Here is a 23,288-nt window from a genome sequence, read left to right as displayed (position 1 = left end):
TTTAAGAGTGTCATGTGAAAGAGTATCAGAGGACAAAACTAGGAACAACAAACTTGTTACAGGCATACAAATTAAACATTAATATACAGAACTTTCTAATAAATCATACATTTTCAATAACAAAGCATTGCTTTGTAAAGTAGCAAGCCCTTTAAACTAGATAATCAGTACTCAAATGGTGCTTGATATCTGTCAAGGATTATGGAAAAGTGATTTGTGGCCAAATGGGAGCTTTGATTATATAACTGCCAAGGTTTATTTCAATTCCAAGATTCTATGATCTAAACTTAAAAAAAAGCTAAGTAGGGTTATGTATGTGTATTTAAGTAAGAACCAATGAAGCTTTAAAGATGAACAAAAATGTGATTTGTCAGTTTGTTACTTTTCTTTCAGTTAGAAGACAATTATGATAAAAATCTCTGATATATACAATGGGCTTATGTGTACATCAACTTATCAAATGAATCACTGTAATAATCCCAATCTAAATACTGAGATTCTCCAAAAAATCTATTGGCATTAATTTTAGTTTTTTTAAAACAAATGCAGGGCAAAGCACTGTGAACATTTTTAAATTATAAGAGCTACATTTTCATATATATATTTTCCTAATTCATTTCAAGTTCAGATCAACATTTTAATTTAAATTAGAACTTAAGGCAATTCCTCTTTAATTTACCTTAACTCTTGTATAATTTACCTTAACTCTTGTAGAGTGTTAAATACTTAATTTCAGAATAGGCAAACCCATAAAATCATTATGCACAAGAGAAAACCGTGACTGGGAAGAGCAAAGTATGTATGCTAGACTAACCAATTAGAAGAACTGTTCCAACGGCCAAACCTCCACCTGGAAATGAAACAAAACCAAGAAGAAAATTAATCTACCTTTTCACATTATCTTTAGCATAAAAGTTAGGCATTATCAAGGACAGGTACTTCAATAACTTTAAAATTGCAGTTAAAAACATTTTAATTACCTTTGCAATACTTTGCTTAAGGTGCTATTATGAAATAATTACATATTATATGTAATTATACACTACACATTACAATTACTTTCATAATATACTGTACTATCCTCCTTTCTCCTGTGTTAGGACCATGCAGCATTCAACATAACCGGTTAAGCAATCCATAAATGTTATATTTAGCACTTGCTAATAAATTAGCTCAATAGCTGAGACCTAAATGTGCACAGTAACTTAACTACAACAGAAATACAACATAGAAAAGAAAGGTTACTATAATAGAAATTCCACTTTAACATTTATTCTCAAATTTAATAAGCCTTGGGAAAAAAACCCTGATAATTAAAACGAATTCTTTTTCCATTATTAACAATATACACAAAGTCAGGACATACTCTAAATATTTTTGCCATTTCAAACAAAAAAGGCACAATCACCACAATCACAAAACACATTTTCAATTTTACTAGAAAATGTTATTTTAAATATCTGAATTAGGGTAATATGATCATAAACATATAACTCAAATAGTTTATTAGAAATCAATTTAAAATCAACTTTTAGGAAACTAGAACAACATCAGAAAGATAAAGACATTCAACCATTTGATTCCTGATATTTTGTTTGTAAAACCACTTGTAAAAGTATTACTATGTATAATTAATGTTGCAAATGCTAACAAATTCACTTAGAAATTTAAGAATGTGTACACAAAGAATGAAATGTACTTAAAGTATACTTAATTTAAAAAGAAACTAAAAATTGTTGGACAGTTGAAGACAATATTACTAGGGCTTTGTTTGTTTGCACAAAATGATGAAACATTTAGAATAACAATAAAGAACTTTTCCTCAAAAAAGTTTTGTAATGGCGAACACTACATAGAAAAACTTACTATGAAAAATTCATTTGATAGTGCTTATTTTTTGCCTTGCAAATAAGCATAAATAACTGTTACGTTTCAAAGAATTTGAAATTTGGTAACATGCATGCACACAGAATACAATCCAACATTTGGGGACTTCATAAAGAAAACATTCCAAATTGTTAGAAAAGAATTTTTTAAAAAATGAAACCAATACATTTATATATTTTTAAATGGATTTTTTATGGAAACAAATATGTATTTTACTTTCACATTGAGATAAGTTCCTTCATTTTAGCATTTAAAGCCACACCAGACTACACAGGATAACTCCAAATGTTGGTCAAGCTAAAAGATTAACATAAACTGAAATACGTGTGATGATAATAACCATAAAGGATCAGAGCAAATTTTCTTTGGGACAAGAATATTTAATTTTATAGTTTGTGCTACATATAGACCACTACTTTTTAATCCATTTTAAACACTTTAAATCACACTTTCCAACTCCTTACTTCACTATTTTCCCTTACATGCAAAAATAAATATTTAACTACGTAATCATCATTTTGTGTATTTGAGATGAAATAATACAAGCACATAACAGATACTGCAGTGTCTAGTCTACAGCAAGTACTATAAAAAAGTTAGCTGCCTTTCTTTCTATAACTTAATTTTTATAGGAAGGATTTAGATTTATTATCTAAACTTCTTTGGGTCTACATTCATATCTCCTCAAATTAGCAAGTTATATAAGGCCGCCAAGTCGAATAGTTAGAGAAGTATTTTGTGAATTATATTCACAGTGAAATAATGAGAACAGATAAAGAAATAGTTTCCCTATTAAATGAAGTGATACCTTACTCAGGTGACTTGCCCAAGGGGGTACAGTAAGAGCTACCCTTACGAGTCTGGCAATTATTTTCTGACTAGAAACTAAATTATACACTAAAACTGTATCATTAGATAAATGGTGATCACCTTAACAGTAAATCAGACTAGGCTAAGGTAGTTTTCTGTAAGAATGAGTCAAACAATCCACTGTTCCTGATAATTCAGGAACCATCCCTCGAATTTTTAAATTCTCACATATATTAAAATTCTGATGTTTGGAAAATTTGAACATTACTTAAAACAAGATAATATGAAGACAGTTTAATGACTTTTATCAGCCAAATTAATATTCTATCAGGACTTCTCCTACAAAAAGGCAACTCTTTTTTTCTAATGAGCTATATAATGTAAATTCACTAGACTCAAATTTGAATTGGCCCTAGTAAATGTTGGTCATTTGGAAGGTTGGTCATGGGAAATAAGAAGCCACCTCATTATTTGTAAATCAAGTTTTTATTCTATGTATATGAGGTAAAATTATTTGACATGTACATACACACATATAGCAGCAAAGTTCCTCTATTCTTCCAAACTTCATTTTAGTGTGTGACAAGATCCCACATTTCCCCAAAATACTTCTGTATAAGGTATTTTGAAATAACTCACTTGATATACTGAGGTTCTAGTTATATTTTAAACTAGAGTAAATTTGAATAAGTTTGTAGTCATGCTCCCTACCAAAAACTGAAAAGCTTAAACAACCAATCATGACAAGATGTCTTGACATGGCATGTTCAACAAAAGTTAGTTTTAATACATCTTTAAATTCAGTAATCCATTAGTAACTTCAAAAGCAACACAGATTTCACACTAATAGTTCCCAATTAAAATAGAAATAAAATAGTTCCTAATAGTCCACTAAAATGTCTGACATGTAAGTAATGTGGTAAGTAAGCACTCGTCTTATTTCTATAATAAAACATACAAAGGAGTAAAATGGTCTTATGGCCTCCTCTTCTCTTTAATCATCTTAGGGAAATCATCAATATTCTAAGTCACTAAGCAAATAAACTCTTGGTTTTACTTCTAGACCTTTTAAAGAAGTATATTAAATTATTCTCCAGCTTACTAAAAAATATGGGTAGAATATTTTATCAACTTGTAAGACTACATGAGTTTGAAAGCTTGAAGATACTTTGCAAGTCTGATATCTTAAAGTATTAATTTCATCAAGCTTTTACATTTTAAAAAAATGACAGCATTTTGTCTTAAAACTAGAAAAAAACCTGATAGTGTAAAAACATCAGAAAATTTAAGATTTTAAGTGCCAATATCTTTTTTTTTTAAATATGAAGGAAAGAATTTTAAAAAATTCATGTGAATAGTTAGAACGTGATATATTAATTTAGAGGGAGAAAATTCAATCCCACACACTTCCCCCCAAAAATCTTTAATTAAGCTATAAATTTAGGGTGAATGAGGTCAAATTAATATATTAGAATATTAAGGTCCAGAAGTGGTATCTTATTTTACAACAAGGGCAACTCGTTTTTCAAAGTTAGAGGAAGTAAAAGGGAAAAGAAATAAGTCAGGAAAGATAAGTGATTTATACCAGTCCTTTCCTGTGCTCTCTATAAATGGTTTTGCTTAAAATTATAGAAAGGCATTTTAGGGAAAATGTAACGTTAAAAACCAGTTCATATTCTTGGTTCATGGCAATATCCTTAACTACTTAACTAATGCCACACTTCAAATTAAATTGCAGTTATGTCATTAACAGGTCTACTTTTTCTTCTCTCTCTAGGAGGTATGAAACATCCCAACAACTCCTGATTATCACAACTATTGGCTGGGCAAATATGGGAATCAAAAAAGACAAGCCATCAGCAATGAGAATGGTTCTGTAGATTAAATTACACAAAACAATTTTACATAGCAATACAAGGGAATAAGCTACTTTTACTTTAAATGTACAGCTATCAATTGTTAAAATGTCACAACCAGGATTATGTTAAATATATAATCCAAGATCAATGCATATCATCCCACACTCCAGATTAAGATATAGTGGAGCAAAGGAACTACAACCACTAGTATTTATTTTTTCACAGCAGTGTTGAAAATGGCAGCTACCCTCAAGCTTCTTCAGAGTCCTCTTCCTGGACTATTATTTACCCCTAATCCCTATTTCCATTCACTTGACTGTCAAAATTTAAAAAGTTCTGAACAGCACAGAGTTAAGCCAGTCAAACCTGAGAAGTCATCGTTCCTTCAAATATCTCTTTGAAGGATGAGACTGGGGGTTAATATGGTCCTAAAATGGACTATATATCCTAGAAAAAGTGAAATTCTGCCAGAATCCCTTACCTACTGTATAATCTCTCTTTGGAAATTCCTGGAAGAAGAAAAATGAAATATTTACATATGGTGTCCTCAAATAACAATATAAATGTCCTGGAAAGGCAGGATTGAGAAACTGGGTTAGGAAATCTCAGAACTTAAAAAATTAGCCAACTTGGGAAAGGTATATCGATATCTAACAATAAAATAAGCTGTCAGAACAAAAATATTTAATACAATTAGATCATGTAAAAGATGCAGTAATAGGGAATTCTCAAGTTTATAAAACAGTTTCGAGTAAGCAATGGAAATATTAGCATATCATCAAATAACTAATATTCAATTAGCCTATATTATGCCTTTCAAATATGTTTTGCATCTGCACTTAAAATTACAATAATGTCCCAGTGGCAGTAGTAAAATATCACTGCAGTGTATGTCAGTGACAATATAATATTTACTTGTTACGTAGTAACCACAGAATATATATAGGCAAGAATCACAATATCACAGTATAGTTTCATCATTCTAATACCATAAAATCCTACTGTCATTACATTTTGTCACAATATGTTTATATTAGACTTGTCACAATCTGAGTCAAATAACATTTTAGAAGAACAATATAATCTGAATTGCTTTTACTTTTGTGTATACACATTAGCAGCCAAATGTTTCACATTCAAATAATGGTTTAATGAAAAACAAATGTATAGGGTTTGCTCCATAGGGCCACACAAAATAGAAAATCAAAATACAAAAATGCCTTAAGAACAACTGAAATACTTCTGGACAGTTTATTATTCCAAATGTAGTAACTCCTTTTATAACAATGTCTTCAACTTCTGTGCAATTTGAGAATTAACTGTATACATGCAAAACATATTTCAAAATATCCAAAAACTGATACTTATTTCAATCATCTTAATGAACACTAATTTTTACCATAAGCTTGTTAGAGTCAAATTATTAGAGTCCCCATCCCCAAGCAAATCTGGAAAAATTTTAAATTACAGTTCAAGTTTATATCACTGTAGAAACACATGAGGAAGGTGCTTTGGGTCACCTTTCTGGTGGGTGCTTTAAGAGATTATATGGTTAAATCTTTAGGCTTAGATTCAATAACTGGTTAAAAACAATTGAAAAGAGTTCTCAGAAATTTGAAACAGTTGCAGCATAGTGCAGAGCACTAAATGTGGAGCTTAAAGATCAGCCCAGATTGTCACTAGTTTTGTGACTCTGTTCATGTTAGTTAATCTCTGAGTCTGATTTTAGAACTCAAACACATAATTCCATCCTATGTGTTTCATAATCTCTTGTCCAGGCTTTTTCCTTCAACCAAGAACTTATTTAGAATCTACTACGTACCAGGTACTGTGCTAGGCACATTTTGTTATTCTAATGAGGAACTGAAAGTATAATGTTAAAAATGTGACCTTTTTGTTTGGAGAGTTTCAAGATCAAGTGAATGAAGTTACATATCTCCATTGAGTTACAAAAAGGAAAAAGAAAAACATTAAAGACTAGGAACAGCCTCCAACCTTTAAGTTTAAATATAGGACGACACCAAGTAAGGCTCACAAGGGAAAGAAAGTGAGACAAATATTTGCTAACTAGATATTTTGAATCATTTCTGTTTATAGTACCATGCAATTAAGGAAGGCAACAGTCTTGAAACAATTAAGGGAAAATACTTAGATTTATGTAGAAATAACCAGGATCCAGTTAAGGTCATGAAATAACAGAGGCAAGAAGCCATACTCTTTTTCATTGGCCTCATCATTTTCTATTGCACTAAACCTATCTGAAAAGCCTACCTGTGGGAAAAAAAATTACAGAGAGAAAATGTCAAGGGAAGTACAAGAACAAGCAATGGCATTTGTAATATTTTATGAAAGTGTACAAGGCTTAACTGACACATCTCACCCTATAAAAATGTTATGAAATATAAACATGGACCAATTTTAGTAAAGTAGCATTCTGATAGGAATTAACTAATTTACAAGCCTTATTAATACTGCAGCTTTGTCCTACCAATCTAATCTGTTCAATCTTGTCAACATAAGTTATGAATCAAGCATATTCTTTAGTAGCCTTCTTATGAAAAATTCCAGAGATTATACAGGAAAGCCTAAAAACTGGACTTCTTTTTCTTGTCAAATGTGAATTAATTTTAAACATATTGTTTGAGATGTAACTCTGGGAAGCATAATATATAGAAGAAAAAATAACAAAAACAAATATGCATATATTTAACGCAGATGCTGGGTATGACTACTAAGGTCAAAGACCGGCTTTAACTACTTTGGATCCACATAAGCCTTTAACACACATTCTCTTAAAGTCAATATAATTTGTTTAAAGATTCAGAACCAGGAGATAAGCAGCCTGGTGGTGGAGTGGGGAAGCTACTTTCTTCAGCATTTTCTAATGAAGCCCATCTCTCACAACTGATACAAACTTTTGTTAGTCCAAACCGTGAGCTACCTGGGGTTGGCAGAAGGGTTCATTCACAGACGAGGACGGGATACTAGATCAATGCCAAACCGTTTCCAAACATTAATGATTCCCCTTGACTAGGAAGCATGTCAGGGTAAAAGCATGTAGGTTTCCTGTCGTAATCTAGAAAAAAGCTGGCGGGCACCAGAGTAGGAAGTGGGAGCACGAAAACAGATTTAACAGCATTTAGAAGTCTCCATGCAACCCTTCCTCCCCTCCATCTCCATCAGACCGGGCTATCCTCTCCACGTCCGAAGGCTGAGAGGTCAGAGAGAAAGGTGGGGTCAGGGTGGCTCCCCCGGGCAGGTCCCCTCCCTAGTTTTCCCTCTGTTGAGCCCAGATCTCCGTTCTGAACCGACCTAGGAGCTGGTCCAGGGCTGGGAGCCCGGTTGATACCAGCAGCTGTCCATTCCGCACCGACGGTCGTGTCCCCGCGATGGACACCAGTCGAGAGCAGCCACTGTCGGTACCGCTGGCTCTAGGACCCCTCCGCTGGAAGCTGGTGACGCTGTTCCTGCTAGCCGCCGCCACCACAGACCCAGTACTCCTGGTGCCTGTGCTGCAAGTCGCCGCTGCCGCCATCTTGGCGCTTCCCGCGTTGACCCAATAGGAACTCTGGGAGCTCAAGCCTCGGGTCTGTCAGAGCCAGCCCCAAACTCCCGCCTCCTTGCCTCCTCCTCGGCTCCCGAAGCCAATAGGACTAAGAGTTCCCTCCCGAGTCAACCAATGGCAAGGCGCATTACTGAGAAGTGCATTCTACGTCAGGACGACGGACTTCTTCAAGGCCCAGGTGAGAAAGAGACCCCCTGAGTCCTGCGTGAGAGACTTCGGGGTTCTTTGGGACTAGAGGTGGGTAATATCATTCAACGTTTTTCTCGTTTTGAGTGCCCTCATTCACGCTGAATTAAAGAAAAGGCTGGTGGAGCGGTATATCAAGCAAATACCAGTAGGACCTTGCACTTTTCTCCGCTCAGTATTAAAGAGGATACTTCCTTCCACCCCGTTCTCTTCTGATTTTTTGGGAGAATATCCCCTCCGCCGTCCTCTTCAGGTCTTTTTCTGAATGGCTGTGTAATATTGAAGGGATTGGAACTCTTACCTTAGCGACTTGCTTGTTGAGCCCCTGGGCTTGGTTCCTCAGTGCCTGTGACAGGTGGGTTGGATTTAGACGTTAGAGTAAAAACTCCTGAGCTTTGAGGCGATTTGGTTTTCCCCCGTTTCAAACAGCAAATAACAAAATTCACCCCTCTGACAAGTCCCCGTGAGTAGCTTTCGTTAATTTTAATTAGTGCTTCTGGAAGTCTTAGACCGCCTTTCCATAAGTGGTGTGAATGATAAGTGTTACTCTGACAACCTTGTTCACACATTTAATTGTCGTTTGCTGTTCAGGCACCTGCAAATAACAGAAAATACTTCAGGGTTTTTTTTCCCGAAAAACTGATAAGAGGTGTGTACGTGCTTTCTTTTTCAAGTGATTTATGAACTCTGAATCAAGAGCTTATTAGAATAGGAAGTTTAATTCCTATTAAAACAGAAAAAAACATGTAATTTAGAACTGTGTCCTTGGATTTAAATTTTGTTTTCAAAATTTTGAGCTGGCCAGGGGTAGGGGATTGGAGTAACTGATTTTTAAAGGCATTCATGATTGACAAGTGTCTAAACTAAAAAAGACTCACAAATTACGCTTGCACTAATAGTTATTGTTGGTTTTGACAGTGATCTGTGATACTTTTAAAATACATCCAAACTTCATGGAAATTCTTGCCGTTGAATTGTTTTAAATCTCAGTGACCTTTTTAAGACTTTTTGGCTGATTCTATTTGATAAACTGAGATTATATCGCTAAATAGTGACTGGAGTTTTTCATTTGGGATGGTGTTTGTTTTTTAAAGAAAAATGTTCAGAAAAGAAAAACTAAAACAACACCTTGCTATTTAACAATATATCAACTGCAAAGCTTGATCAAGGTTTAGATGCTTTCACTTAGAATCTCACCAGTATAAATCTGTAATCTAAATTGTTCAGTAAATAGCTGTTGAGTGTTTACTGTCTGCTTGGAGCTAACCTTGTCATTTTAGGCCTATAGAAGTAAAAAATGTTCTCATTTGGGGGAGATAAGATTAACACATAGAAAACAGCATAGCAGTTAAAATGAACACATTGAACAATATATGTTAATTTTGTCCTGTAGTAAATAATTATACTAAGAAGACCAAAACAGAAAGTGACAAAGCAACCTAATATCAAATAGGAACTTCTCAGATAGTTTTGCTGCTCTGAAAACTTTGAAGTACTACAAATATTGAATTTTTATAGATTTCTTTACTATGTATCCCCCTGTTTTCTACTCTTTACTTCAGCCTTTAGTTTTCTAAACCTTATTACTAGAAGTGAAAATTTGTTTTTCAGCTTTAACTGTAATCCAGGAAGCCTGACATATGTGTGCACCAAGGCATTCCTGAAATTAGGATATATCTTTGGTATAACATTATCATAGAATAAATTAATTTAATCTGTCCTATTTTTTTTTTTACAAAGACAAAACCTTTGCTATCAAAGCAAATAATCCCAAATACTTGAATTTACCAGTATATAGAGTAGAATATAAACATTGGAATAAATGAAGTTTTTATGGAAGGAAAGAATTAAAAGGGCATATGTTTAGGTGTGGTGTTAAATGATTAATAACAATTATTTACTGAGCACATAGTAAATCTCACGGAGTGTGCTATGTACTAGGTTACAGGAGAAAGAATACTTAGTCTCTACCCTTTTTGAGTTCACAGTTGGGAGAGATAGGTGGGTGGATAGGATAATAAAGTATACTCTAAATGCTGTGGAGGACAAATACAGAATACATAACTTGAACTGAGATAGAGAATCCTGGGTAAGTTTACCCTGAGAAGGAAGCTCCCTCCCCTCCTTCAGTAAATCTGCTCTCATTGCTACTGTACAAATAGTTCTCATAATTTGTGCATAGTGCTAAGAGAAGAGGAGACTAGAGAAATTAGATAAAAGTCTAATTGATTTTTTTAAGATGAATTTTTTTTTCCTTAAGGATAATGGGAAATCATTGAAAAATTTCAGGTAAAGAAATGACATAATAATCATATTTGCTCATTATGTTTGGTTAAAAAGTATCCTGCAAGAGAATGGATTGGCTAACTGTGATTGGGATAAAAAGAATGGAATGAATCAAGAGATTACTATAATGGGTAGAATTGACATGACCAAGGAAGGTTGACAGGAGGAATCAAAGATGAGTAACAGGTTTCTGTATTGAGCAGCTTTCTGGATGGTGGAGGATAAAGAATAAAGGAGGAACAGTAGAACTTTATAGTTGTACAGTTGGTTGTTTTAGGGAATGGGAGATCACGGTTTTTTATGTTTCGAATGTATTTAATTGGAGTAAAATACCTGTGGAGTATCCAAGTGGAGATGTCCAATACACAGTAGGCTATGTGAGAGAGGGATCTCTAGATGAAACATATAAATTAGAAATTAATTAGCCCATGGTGGGAGTTTACCTTAAGGGAATGGATAAGCTCACCAAGGAAAGGTATACTTTAGGATGAGAAGAAAAAAAGAACCAGGAATAAACTTTGGGGAACATGAACACTTGAAAGCTGTGCAGAGGAGGAGAAAGTAAAATAAGAATTGGAAAGTGTTTACTTGATTTAGTAATAATGATTTATTTTTGGCTTTGTTAAGGGCAGGTTTGATGGAGTAGCAAACTGAAAAGTCAAATAATTCTGTTTAGAATTGAATGGGAAGTGAAGTTGAATATTCCATAAAAGTAGACCATTTTACATTTTAGAAGGGTTTGCTGTGAAGGGGGTAGAGGGGGATGACAGAGGTTTAAGGGATGACAGAGGTTTAAGGGAGCAGTTTTCTTGTGTGGGAGAGGGAGGGAGAAGGAGAGGGGAAGGAAGAGAGAGAGAAAGAGAGAGAGAGAGAGATGAAGCTACTGGAAAACATTCTTGGCAATGAATGAGGAAAAGAACCTGAATGAGGTAGAAGGAGTGGAACCTGGAGCACAGGAAAGGGATCAGTATTTGAAAGGAGGAGGCTAAATTCAATGGCTAAAAAATGTAAATGAAAATAAGACTCTTTGTTTTCCTTTTTGCCGTTAAATCTTGGAGTTTTTAAGACCATTTTCTCTTTTCTTGTTCCATATTCTTACCTTCCATTCCCAGGACTTTAGTTCCTATTTATACACCAATGACTAACATATTTATAGTCCAGATTGCTTCTCTGATCTCGAGAATCATAAATTCAGATATTTACCTTTTTTCTGAAAGTCTTAGTGGGACCTCAAACTCATAATGCCCCAGACTGAACTTCCTTTGGTGTTTTGTATCTAGGTAAATGATAGGATCATTTGTAGAATTAGTTGCCTGAGCCAACTCACTATACTCAATTCCTCTCTTAAGCTTCATTCCTCCATAGCCAGTCTCTTACCAAGACTTATGGATTTTACTTCTCAGGAACTCCCTAATCCATTCTAGAGCATTTAGCTCTCATCTTTGGTTCTCCTGCAGTACATTCTCCATTCAAGAGCCATCCCAATTCTTTCAAAATAGATGTCTGATCATATAGTATAAAAACAAAACTTTTAAGGACATGCATTTGGTTTCCTCTACTTAGCTCTCTAGTCACATCACTCTGTAAATTCCCTTACGCTCTTCACTCTATCATTCATTTATTCTCCTGTACTCATCTTGTTTCCTTCATTCAGAAGGCCACTAGTTAACTTCTGTTTATCCTTCAAATCTCACTTCAACCTACACATCCTCAGTAAAGCCTTCTGACCTTGATATCACAATAAAATAAGCTCCTATATACTAACAATGAACAAGTGGAATTGGAAATTAAAAACAATACAATTTACATAAATATCCCTCAAAATAAAATAATGAGGTATGAATCAAAAAGTGTATAAGATCTATATAAGGAAAAGTTCAAGACTCTGATGAACCAAATCAAAGAAGAACTAAATAAATGGAGAGATATTCCATATTCGTGGATAGGAGACTCAATATTTTAATTATGTCATTTCTTCCCAAGTTGATCTGTAGATTCAATGCAATCCCAAATAAAATCCTAGCAGGTTATTTTTTGGATATTAACAAGCTGATTCTAAAGTTTATATAGAGAGGCAAAAGATACAGAATAGGAAACACCATATTGAAGAACAAAGTTGGAGGACTGATGCTACCTGACTTCAAGACTTAGTATAAAGTATTGGCAAAAGAATAGACAAAAGAGATTGGTGGAGCAGAATAGAGAACCCAGAAATAGACTCACATGGATATAGTCAACTGATCTTAGACAAATGAACAAAGAAAATACAGTGGAGCAAATATAGTCTTTTCAACAAATGGTGCTGGAACAACTAGTCATACACATGTAAAAAATCAATAAGTAAATAAATCTAGACACGGACTTTACTTCAGAAAAATTAACTCAAAGTCGATCACATACCTAAATGTAAAACACAAAACTATAAAACTCCTAAAAGATAACATAGGAAAAAACATAGCTTACTTTGGGTATGGCAGTGACTTTTTAGATACACCAAAGGCATAATCTGTGAAAGAAATATTCGACAGGCTGAACTTCATTAAAAACTTCTGCTCTGTGAAAGACAGTATCAAGAGAATGAGAAGACAAGCCACAGACTGGGAGAAAATGTTTGCAAAAGACACATCTGATAAAGGACTGTTGTCCAAAATACACAAAGAACTCAATAATAAGCAACCTGATTTAAATATGGGCGAAAGACCTTGACACTCCTAACCAAAAAGATATACAGATGGCAAATAAGCATATGAAACGATACTTCCCATCATATGTCATCAGGGGAAATGCAAATTAAGACAACATTGAAATACCACTGCACATCTATTAGAAGGGCCAAAATCCTGAACACTAATATCACCAAATGCTTGTGAGGATGTGGAGCAACAGGAACTCTCATACAGCCCTGGTGGGAATGCAAAATGCTTTTGCCATTTTGAGAGACAGTTTGGAGGTTTCTTACAAAACTAAGCATACTCTTACCATATGATCCAGCAATTGTGCCCCCTTGGCATTCACCCCATGGAGTTGAAAACATATCTATATAAAAACCTCCACATGGATGTTTATAGAGGCTTTATTTATAATTGCCCAAACTTGGAAGAAACTAAGATGTCTTACAGTAGGTGAATGGATAAATAAAGTGTGGTATATCCAGATAATGGAATATTATTCAGTGCTAAAAACAAGCTCTTAAGCCATTAAAAGACATGGGGAAACCTCAAATGCAAATTACTAAGTGAAAGAGGCCAATTTGAAAAAGCTACATACTGATTCCAACAATGTGACATTCTGGAAAATGCAGAACTATGGAGACAATAAAAAGATCAGTGATTGGCAGAGATGGTTGCAGGGAGAGATGAATAGGCAAAGCACAGGATTTTTAGGGCAGTGAAAATATTCTGTGTATTATAATGATGGATATATGTCATTATACTTCTGTGCAAGCCCACGGAATGTACAGCATCAAAAAAGAACTCTGTGGTAAACTATGCACTTTGTGTGGTTATCATGGGTCAGTGTAGGTTCCTCCTTGGTAAAAAATGCATCATTCTGGTGAATGATGTTGATAATGGGGGAAGCTATACATGTGTGGTGTCAGAAGTGTATACAAAATTTCTGTACCTTCCTCCTAATTTTTTGTAACCCTAAAACTGCTCTATGATAAAGTCCCTAAAAAAAAAAAGTGTCCAAAGTACAAAGAAATCAGCTATATAAAATCTCAGTCTGAGAGTTTCATAAGCAGCGTGTGTATCACCCTTGTGGCCAAATAGTGGGACCATTTCCGCAAGGGTATTCTGAGAAGTCTGCAGGTACAATTGAAAGACTGCAGTGACCTATTAAAGTTACACCAGAAAACATAATGTTCATGATAAGCAACTAGCGCCCCATGACAGAAGTACGTACCCCTTTGGTTGGCCTTTCAAGTTTTCTGAGACCTAGAGCTCATATTACTATTGTGTCTGTGCATGTAAAGCATGTAACAGAAATGGTGAGGCTTATCATGGGGCCTGATAGTATTCTGGCAGCATAATTGAATGAGTGAATGCCAGGGTCATGCCTGCACAGAGGGAGTTCTTGGACCTCATGCAATCCCTTTTTGCTTCCTGTCAGTATACTCATAAAGGGAAATCCCAGTCCTGAGTTCCAACATCACAGATTGTTTTAGCTGTCTTTGTATTTTATATAAATGAGGCCATACACCATTTATTCTTGTGTTGGATTTCTTTTGCTCACCATTATATTTGTGAAATGTCTGTTATTAATGTGTACAGTTATGGAGTATTTGTTACTGTATAATGTTGCTATATAGTATTGTGTAACTGTGTCACAAATCATTATCCTTTTTACTGTTGAAAGGGGTTTGGCTAGTTTACTGTTTGTGGCCAAACATTTTTCTAACATGGTTGTACCAATTTACACTCTTACCGGGAATGTTTGAGAATTTTGGTTGCTTCTCATCCTTACCAACACTTCGTATTGTCTTTCTTTTCATTTTAGCCATTTTTAGAGGCTTATGGTATGACATTTTCATTTAGATTTGAACTGATGAAGTTGAGCACCTGTTCTTATGTTTATTGGCCATTTGGATAACCTCTTCTGTGAAGAGTCTTTTTGTGTCTTCGCCAATTTTTAAAAATTGCATTGTTTGTCTTTCAATCTGGATTTGTAGGAATTCTTTTTATATTTTGGATAAGAGTTCAGTTTCAAATAAATGTATTATAAATATATTCTCTTAGTCTGTGGCTTTCCTTTTCATATTCTTTTCTTTCAATTTAATAAAATTTAATTTTTTTATACAGCAGGTTCTTATTAGTTATCTGTCTTATACATATTAGTGTATATATGTCAATCCCAATCTCCCAATTCATCCCACCACCACCAGCCCCCCACCCCAGCTTTCCCCCCTTGGTATCCATATGTTTGTTCTCTACATCTGTGTCTCTATTTCTGCCTTGCGAACCGGTTCATCGTCTTTAGATTTCAGTCAGAATGTATTCTGAAGGATTAGTTTTTCTCCTTATGTCTAGCACTTTATGGTTAGGTTTGCCTATTCCCAAGAGTTCAAAGATAATCTCAATATTTTCATCTAAAAGCCCTGCTGTTTACTTTTAAACATTTGAGTTTGCATGCTGGTGGAATTCATTTTTTTTTGTCTTTGGTGTGAGGCAGGGCTGAAGGTGTATTTGTTTTTCCTACATAGATATCCTATTGACCTAGCACCATTTATTGAAAAGACAGTTCTTTCCCTGCCATATTGAACATTACTTTTACAATAAATAGAGTCACACATATTAGGCAGATTTTTCTGGACTTATCATTTCATCGGTTAGTGTGTGATTCTTCAGGTTCTCCAGAAGGACGACTTCTTTTCTCTCAGAATTTTAACCACCTGTACTGCACTGCACTCAAGCTAAATCAGTAAAAGTAAGATGCTCAAACCTTTGGAAATCCCTTCTTACAAGTTTAACTCACCAACAAAATCTTGTTCTGTTCAATCTGTAGAGCCTTCACATAATTGTTCTTGTATTTTGTCCTGAGTTTGTGGTTGTTACCTAAGGGAGGGTTTGTCTGTTATGAGCTTATTTTTTAGTGACTGTAAATGATTTCTTTATTGCTGATATTGGTTACTTGTGTTTCTTCTTTTTTTCTTTTTTAGGTTTGCTAGGGATTTTTCATTTTTATTAATCTTTCTTTTTTTAAAACCCAACTTTTGGGTTTTAAATTTTTTCCCTATTGTTGTAAAATGTTTTACTTTCTATTTTATTGATTACTGCTCTTATTATTTCCTTCCTCCTACATTCTTTGGTTTTGATTGCTGAAATTTTGGTTTTTCTCCCTTGTGATAAAAGCTTAATTCATTGATTTTCCACCTTTCTTCTTTCCTAGTATACTATTTATAGTTAAGGGTGATTTTCCCTAAGCACTGTTCTAGCTGTATCCTACAACTTTTAACGTTTTATGTTTTCATCATCATTTCTTTTAAAACATTTTTTACTTTTTGTTTAGATTTCCTCAATAATTTTTAGAACACTTTTGAGAGTGCTGAAATACATGAATTATATTGGATGCCAGGAAAGCAGGTGTAATCTGGGACTGTCCAGGGCACATGAGAACTTACGTTCATCCCAATTGTAGTGGATCCTTAAGTATAAGCAGAAAACTGGGGTTTTAAGTTAAAATTTAAAAATCCACTTTATACTCATCTGGGAATATTCAGTGTAATAGGGTAGATGTGTCAAAAGATAAACATGTTTTGGTTCAAGGAGATTTTTCAAGTAAATGTATCTATAAAGGTGAACAAGACATTTTTAGTGGTAAACACTAAAACACTAAACATTTTTAGTGTTAAAGGAAAAAGAAATTCCAGAGGTAGAATGGCCCAGCACAGGTATATCTCACAATCGGGGACTGTTCTTCTTTGCATGGAGCCCAAGTAAGGAATTTAACAACTGCTGACTAATGCCTGGTGCCCCTTTCCTGTGTCAAGTAGAGGAGTCTCATAGGCATAAAGCTGCAGTGCTAATCTAAGCCCATGCATTGTTCTAATTATCCTGGACATTTCTGATGAGGTATCAATTCCTCCTCAGTATGAATAATTATGGGAGCCCAGGGAAAGGCCAGATATTTAAAACCATTCCATGTGAAGCTTTTTACATCACATCTACTGATTTTGCATGAAAGATCATTTAGACTAGTGCTGATCCCCTCTGAAGAAATATATATTTCTTGGCCCAATAAGTAGTGTTAGCAGAGGGAAATATTTTGACTGTTTTTTCCTAGTTTAAGAATATTAAGTTTCTTGTAGGATAAGAAGAAAGTTAAAAATCCTAGCAAACATTTTCATCGTAAACTCAGAACTAAATTACACAACTTTTTTTTTAACTTTTTTGTTCACAGCTCTTGTTCTATCTTTCTTTGAATTATATTTTCTTAGGAAACACTTTTTAAATTATTTTCAAATTTGGTAGCATTAATTAATTGCATTCTCTACATTGAATTGTTTCATAATCTCATCCATATCCATTATGATATTTAGTTTCTCATTTGTAATACTATATCTTTGGATTTTTCTCTCGGTAACTTCGAAGGATTAAAAAAAATCTATTTTAATGCTATTTTCATAGAATGATGCCTTAGATTTAGGCATTAATTATTTCCTTTTCTAATGTTACTAATTTTTGTCTTTTTCTGCATTTAATCTTTCTTCCTGCTTCTCTTAGGTATTTTTGTTTTTCATTGTAGCACTTTTAAAGGCAATAATTAAAATATAGCTGTAGGGCTTCCCTGGTGGCGCAGTGGTTGAGAGTCCGCCTGCTGATGCAGGGGACACGGGTTCGTGCCCTGGTGTGGGAAGATCCCACATGCTGCGGAGCGGCTGGGCCCGTGAGCCGTGGCCCGCAGAGACTGCGTGTCCGGAGCCTGTGCTCCGCAGCAGGAGAGGCCACAAAAGTGAGAGTCCCGCATACAGCAAAAAAATAAATAAATAAATAATATATAGCTGTAGTGGCCTATTATAATTTCCAGGTAAGCCCTGTCCAGTAGTACTTCCTGTGTTGATGGAAATATTCTATATCTACACTGACCAGTATAATAGCCATTAAACACATATGGCTATTGGGTACTTACAATGTGGCTGATATGATTGAGGAACTGAATTTTTAATTTTGTTTTAATAATTTAAATTTAAACACTACTTTTGGCTAGTTGCTGCTATATTGGACAGCATAGCTCTAGATCAGTATTTAGCAAAATTTTTCTATGAAAGACCAAATAGAAAATATTTTAGGCTTTGCAGACCATATGGTCCCTGTTGCAACTACTTAGCTCTGTTGTTGTAGCAAAAAAGCAGCCATAGACAACATGTAAACGAATGAGCATGGCTGTGTTCCAGTAAAACCTTATTTGCTAAAATGGAGTGGGCAGGATTTGGCTTATGGGCCCTACTTTGACAACCTCTGCTCTACATGAAAGATGTATCTATTTATTTTTCTTTTTCCTGCTCTGTATTCCCTGGGGGTCTTTTCCTGTAACGTTTTAGAGAGATTATTACCCTCCTTGGGTTGTTATTCTATATTTCTTCAACTTTTGTTTCAACTTTTCTATTTTTTTGTATATGTGGGGGGAGTTGGTGGTGGACAGGCATTCTATTTTAAATTTCTTTAAACTCTACTCTTTGTTGTTTTAATTCTACTCTTTTTCATATGCCTGTTGTCGCCTAGATACAATATCTTAACTAATATCTCTGAAGATGTTAAACAGAATTATTTTCCTCCCTGAATTACCTCTGATTTCTCCAGAGTTGCTTGTTCTGTTTTTCATCATGGGCCTTCTTTTTCATTCTTGTGGTTTCCTTAAATGTTGGTGATACTTGGTTGTTCATTCATGTTGATATATGACCAGTTGAATAATATAGATAACTGGAGTGGGTTTTCTCTTCTTTTCTTTCTCTAGCAAATTACCCTAAATGGAAAGAATACTGATGGGAATTCCTTATGGGTAGGTAGGACTTAGTATTTTTTTATTAAAGTACGTCGATTTACAATATTATATTAATTTCAGGTGTATAATATAGTGATTCAGTATTTTTATAGTTTGTACTCTATTTAAAGTTATTATAAAATATTGGCTATATTGCCTGTTCTGTGCAATATATCCTTGTAGCTTCTCTACTTTGTACATAGTAGTTTGTATCTCTTAATCCCCTACCCCTATTTTGCCCCTCCCCCCACCCTCTCCCCACTGATAATCACTTGTTTATTCTCTATATCTATGATTCTGTTTTGTCATATTCATTCATTTTATTTTTTAGATTTCACATATAATTGATAACATACAGTATTTGTCTTTCTCTGTCTGACTTATTTCATTAAGCAAAATATACTCCAGGTCCATCCATATTGTTGCAAATGGCAGAATTTCTTTTTTTTATGACTAATATTCCATTGTATATGTATACCACATCTTCTTTATCCATTCATCTGTTGATGGACACTTAGATTGCTTTCATATCTTAGCTATTGTAAATAATGCTGCTGTGAACACTGGGGTGCATATATCTTTTCAAATTGTGTGTTTTTGTTTTCTTTGGATATATATCCAGAAGTGGAATTGTTGGATCATGTAGTTCTATTTTTAATTTTTTTGAGGACTCTCCATGCTGTTTTCCATAGTGGCTCTACCAATTTACATTCTCACTACCAGTACATGAGGGTTCCCGATTCTCAGACTCCTCACCAACATTTGTTAGTTGTGGTCTTTTTGATGATAGCCATTCTGACAGTCGTGAGGTAATATCTCATCGGAGTTTTGAGTGACATTTTTCTGATGATTACCGATGTACATCTTTTCATGTGCCTGTTGGCTGTCTGTATGTCTTCTTTTGAAAAATGTCTATTCAGGTCTTCTGCCCAGTTTTAAATTGGGTTGTTTAGGGTGTTTTTGTTTGTTTGTTTGCTTGGTTGTTTTTGATATTGAGTTGTATGAGCTGTTTATATAGTTTGGATATTAACCCCTCATCAGTCATATCATTTGCAAATATTTTCTCCAATTTAGTAGGTTCTCTTTTTGTTTTGTCAATGGTTTCCTTTGCTCTGTAGAAGCTTTTAACTTTAATTAGGTCCAATTTGTTTATTTTTGCTTTTGTTTCCTTTGCTTTAGGAGACAGATCCAAAAAATATTGCTACAATTTATGTCAAAGAGTGTTCTGCATGTTTTCTTCTAAGAGTTTTATGGTTTCTGGTCTTAGATTTAGGTCTTTAATCTATTTTGAGTTTATTTTTGTTTATGGTATGAGAAAATATTATTTCATTCTTTTACATGTATCTGTCCTGTTTTACCAGCATCACTTATTGTAGAGACTGTTTTTTCTCCTTTGTATATTCTTGCCTCCTTTGTCATAGATTAATTGACCATAAATGCGTGGGTTTGTTTCTGGGCTGTCTGTTATGTTCCATTTATCTATATTTCTGTTTTTGTGCCAGTACCATACTGTTTTGATTACCGTAGTTGTGTAGTAGTCTGAAGTCAGGGAGTGTGATACCTTCATCTTTGTTCTTGTTAAGGTTGTTTTGGGTATTTGGGGTCTTTTGTGTGTCCATATAAATTTTACGATTATTTGTCCCAGTTTTGTAAAAAACATCATGGGTGTTTTGATAGGGATTGCATTAAATCTATAGATTGCTTTGGGTATAGGTAGGACTAATTTATTGGTGTGTTTTGCTCAAAGTGGATAAGCAGAGAGCAAGCAGACAGCCCAGGTCTGTCTCTAATAGCCTGATAAGGAGGATCCTATCCTAGGTTTCAACCACTATACTTTGGAGCCCAGAATCCTCTCAGGCAGGTTAAACCTTTTTTTATCCTCCATAACTGTTGGTTCGGCCCACAACCCCTTTCTACAGGAAGAAAATTTACATCTTCCCTGAAACATTCTCCTGTGTGTGTAGTTGGACAAGGGTCAGCATACTTTTTTGGAGACTAAATAGTAAGTATTTTAGGTTTTTCAGGCCACATGTCCTCTTTCATAACTTTTCAACGCTACCATTGGAATGTAGTTGTAGACAGTATATTAAAAAATGAGCACAGCTGTGTTTTGATAATGCTTTATTTATGAACACTATAATTTGAATTTCATATAATTTTTACATGTCACAAAATATTCTTCTTTTCTTTTCTTTGAGCCATTTAAAAGTATAAAGACCAGTCTTAATTTGCAAGGTATACAAAAGCAGATGGTAACCTGGAAGGTTTGCCCTGTGAACCATGGTTTGCCAAACCCTGTGCTAGGCTGTTGCTCTCTCTGCCCTGTTCTACCTATCACTGTTATTTCTACCTTTTAAAAAGTTTTCATAATCTCTGGTATGCTGATGCTTTTCACTCCCTTTTAGTGACCTAAGGGTCAACCTTTCATTCTACCCAGGCCTTCAATGGATTGGATGAGGTCCACGCACATTAGGGAGGGCAATCTGCTTTACTTAATCTGAGGATCCAAATGTTAATCTCATCCAAATACACCCTCACAGTAACACCCAGAATAATGTTTGATCAAATATCTTGACACTGCATGGCCCAGTCAAGTTGATACATAGAATTAACCATCATTCTCACATAGCTAGTAAATGATAGAGCTAGGATTCACAACCGTGATGAGCTGTCTGATGACAAAATTCAAGCTTATTTACAATTTGTACCTGGACCCAAACTCAGCATTAGTATCCTAAAGGTAGCCTTTTATTTAGCCAGTTTATGGATATTTGCATAAGGAATGAGGCATATTTGTCTTGATAAAATGAGTAAATTCATAGTAACCAGGATGGTTCGAGATTGTGATATGAAACAAGTAGTAAGTGAGACATACTTAACACAGAGGTGAATGATTTTGAGTTTCAGAAGACCTGTCTTAATCTTGTGAAAGAGAAATTAGACCCCTTTGTTTCTCCAAAGCATAGAAATTTCAGTTTCAACTCATATTAAAGAACTTTTTATCAGAGTTGTCCAGCACTGAAACAAGATTTTTAATCATTTAAATATATTTGCTTTTAAAAATCTTTAGAATTTTAAGGCCATGTTTTTACCTTTTATATTTTTTCATTCCCCAAAATGCAAAGTTAAAAAAAAAAATTAAAGACCATTTTGTAGTATAATTTTACCATTCTCCAGAGTGAAAGATTTGAAATTAATTTTGTAGTCTGTTTGGTATTCTAAGTTTATTTTAAAAAAATTTAAAAAGCAGCTCATGTTTCCTTTTTCTATTAACATTTCCTAAATGAACTCACGTGGAATTAATGAATTACTATCATATATGATGATCATTTTCCCTCATTGAGCATTGGAATATGTTCATTTTAGAGCTTATCAGTAGCTCAGTCTTGATTCTCTAGTCGAAGTAGTTATGTCAGCCTTTGCATCTGGCTCAAGGTCTTGAGTCCTTTTTCCATAGGAAAAATCTTTTTGTGATAAAAATATACATAAGATTTATTATTGTAATCATTTTTAAGTGTACAATTCAATGGCATTAGGTATATTTATGATGTGTAAACATTGCCACTATCTTTTTCCAGAGCTTTTTCATCATCCCAAAGGGAAATGCTTTACCCATTGAGCAATAACCTTCCCACTCCATCACTGCAGCCTCTGGTACCTCTCTATTCTACTTCCTGTCTCTATGAATTTGCCTATCTAGGTACCTCACATAAGTGAAATTGTATAATATTTGTTCTTTGTTAGCATTTGCATAGTGTTTTTCACTTAGTATAGTGTTTTGCAAAGTTCATCCATCTTGTATCATGTGTCAGAACTTCATTCCTTTTTATGGCTGAATAGTATTCCATTGTACGTATATAGCACATTTTGTTTATCCATACATCTGTTGATAGACACTTGTTCTGTTTCCATCTTTTGCCTATTGTGTATACTGGTGTAATGAACATCAAAGTACAAGTATCTGTTAGAATTCCTTTAGGTATATACCAAAGAGTAGAATTGCTGCAGCATATGTTTAACTTTGTAAGGAACTACCAAAGTGTTTTCCACAGTGGCTTAACCATTTTGCATTCCCACCAGCAGTACAGAGAGGTTCCATTTTCTCCAAATCCTCAGCAACTTTTGTTCTTTCTTTATTTATTGGATAATAGCTGTTCTAATGAGTTTGAAGTGGTATCTCATTGTGGTTTTGATTTGCATTTTCCTAATGATTTGTG

General features: G+C 34.4%; 2 protein-coding genes across 5 annotated transcripts in view; one reads left to right on the top strand and one right to left on the bottom strand.

Annotated features, from left to right (window-relative positions):
* ELP4 (elongator acetyltransferase complex subunit 4) overlaps positions 1-8,099 on the bottom strand; it is a 243,698-nt gene extending 235,599 nt beyond the window's left edge. For both annotated transcript variants that reach the window (XM_029207344.1, XM_029207346.1), the window contains exons 1-2: positions 7,869-8,099; positions 815-850 (exon numbers count right to left, since the gene is read on the bottom strand). In XM_029207344.1, coding sequence (XP_029063177.1) covers positions 815-850; positions 7,869-8,091 — 259 coding nt within the window. In that variant the 5' untranslated portion in view covers positions 8,092-8,099. The remainder of the gene's footprint in view (positions 1-814; positions 851-7,868) is intronic.
* Positions 8,100-8,251: 152 nt separating this feature from the next.
* Positions 8,252-23,288, top strand: part of IMMP1L (inner mitochondrial membrane peptidase subunit 1) — a 74,204-nt gene continuing 59,167 nt past the window's right edge. Inside the window, exon 1 of one of the 3 annotated variants that reach the window (XM_029208108.1) lies at positions 8,252-8,358. The gene's annotated coding sequence lies outside the window, so the exon portion shown is untranslated. The remainder of the gene's footprint in view (positions 8,359-23,288) is intronic. The other 2 variants (XM_029208106.1, XM_029208107.1) reach the window with 2 other exon arrangements.

Source organism: Monodon monoceros, unplaced genomic scaffold, assembly GCF_005190385.1.
Source record: "Monodon monoceros isolate NGI ecotype Baffin Bay Population unplaced genomic scaffold, NGI_Narwhal_1 Super_Scaffold_7, whole genome shotgun sequence".
NCBI classification, from domain to species: domain Eukaryota; kingdom Metazoa; phylum Chordata; class Mammalia; order Artiodactyla; family Monodontidae; genus Monodon; species Monodon monoceros.
This window is presented reverse-complemented; position numbering and strand designations above follow the sequence as displayed.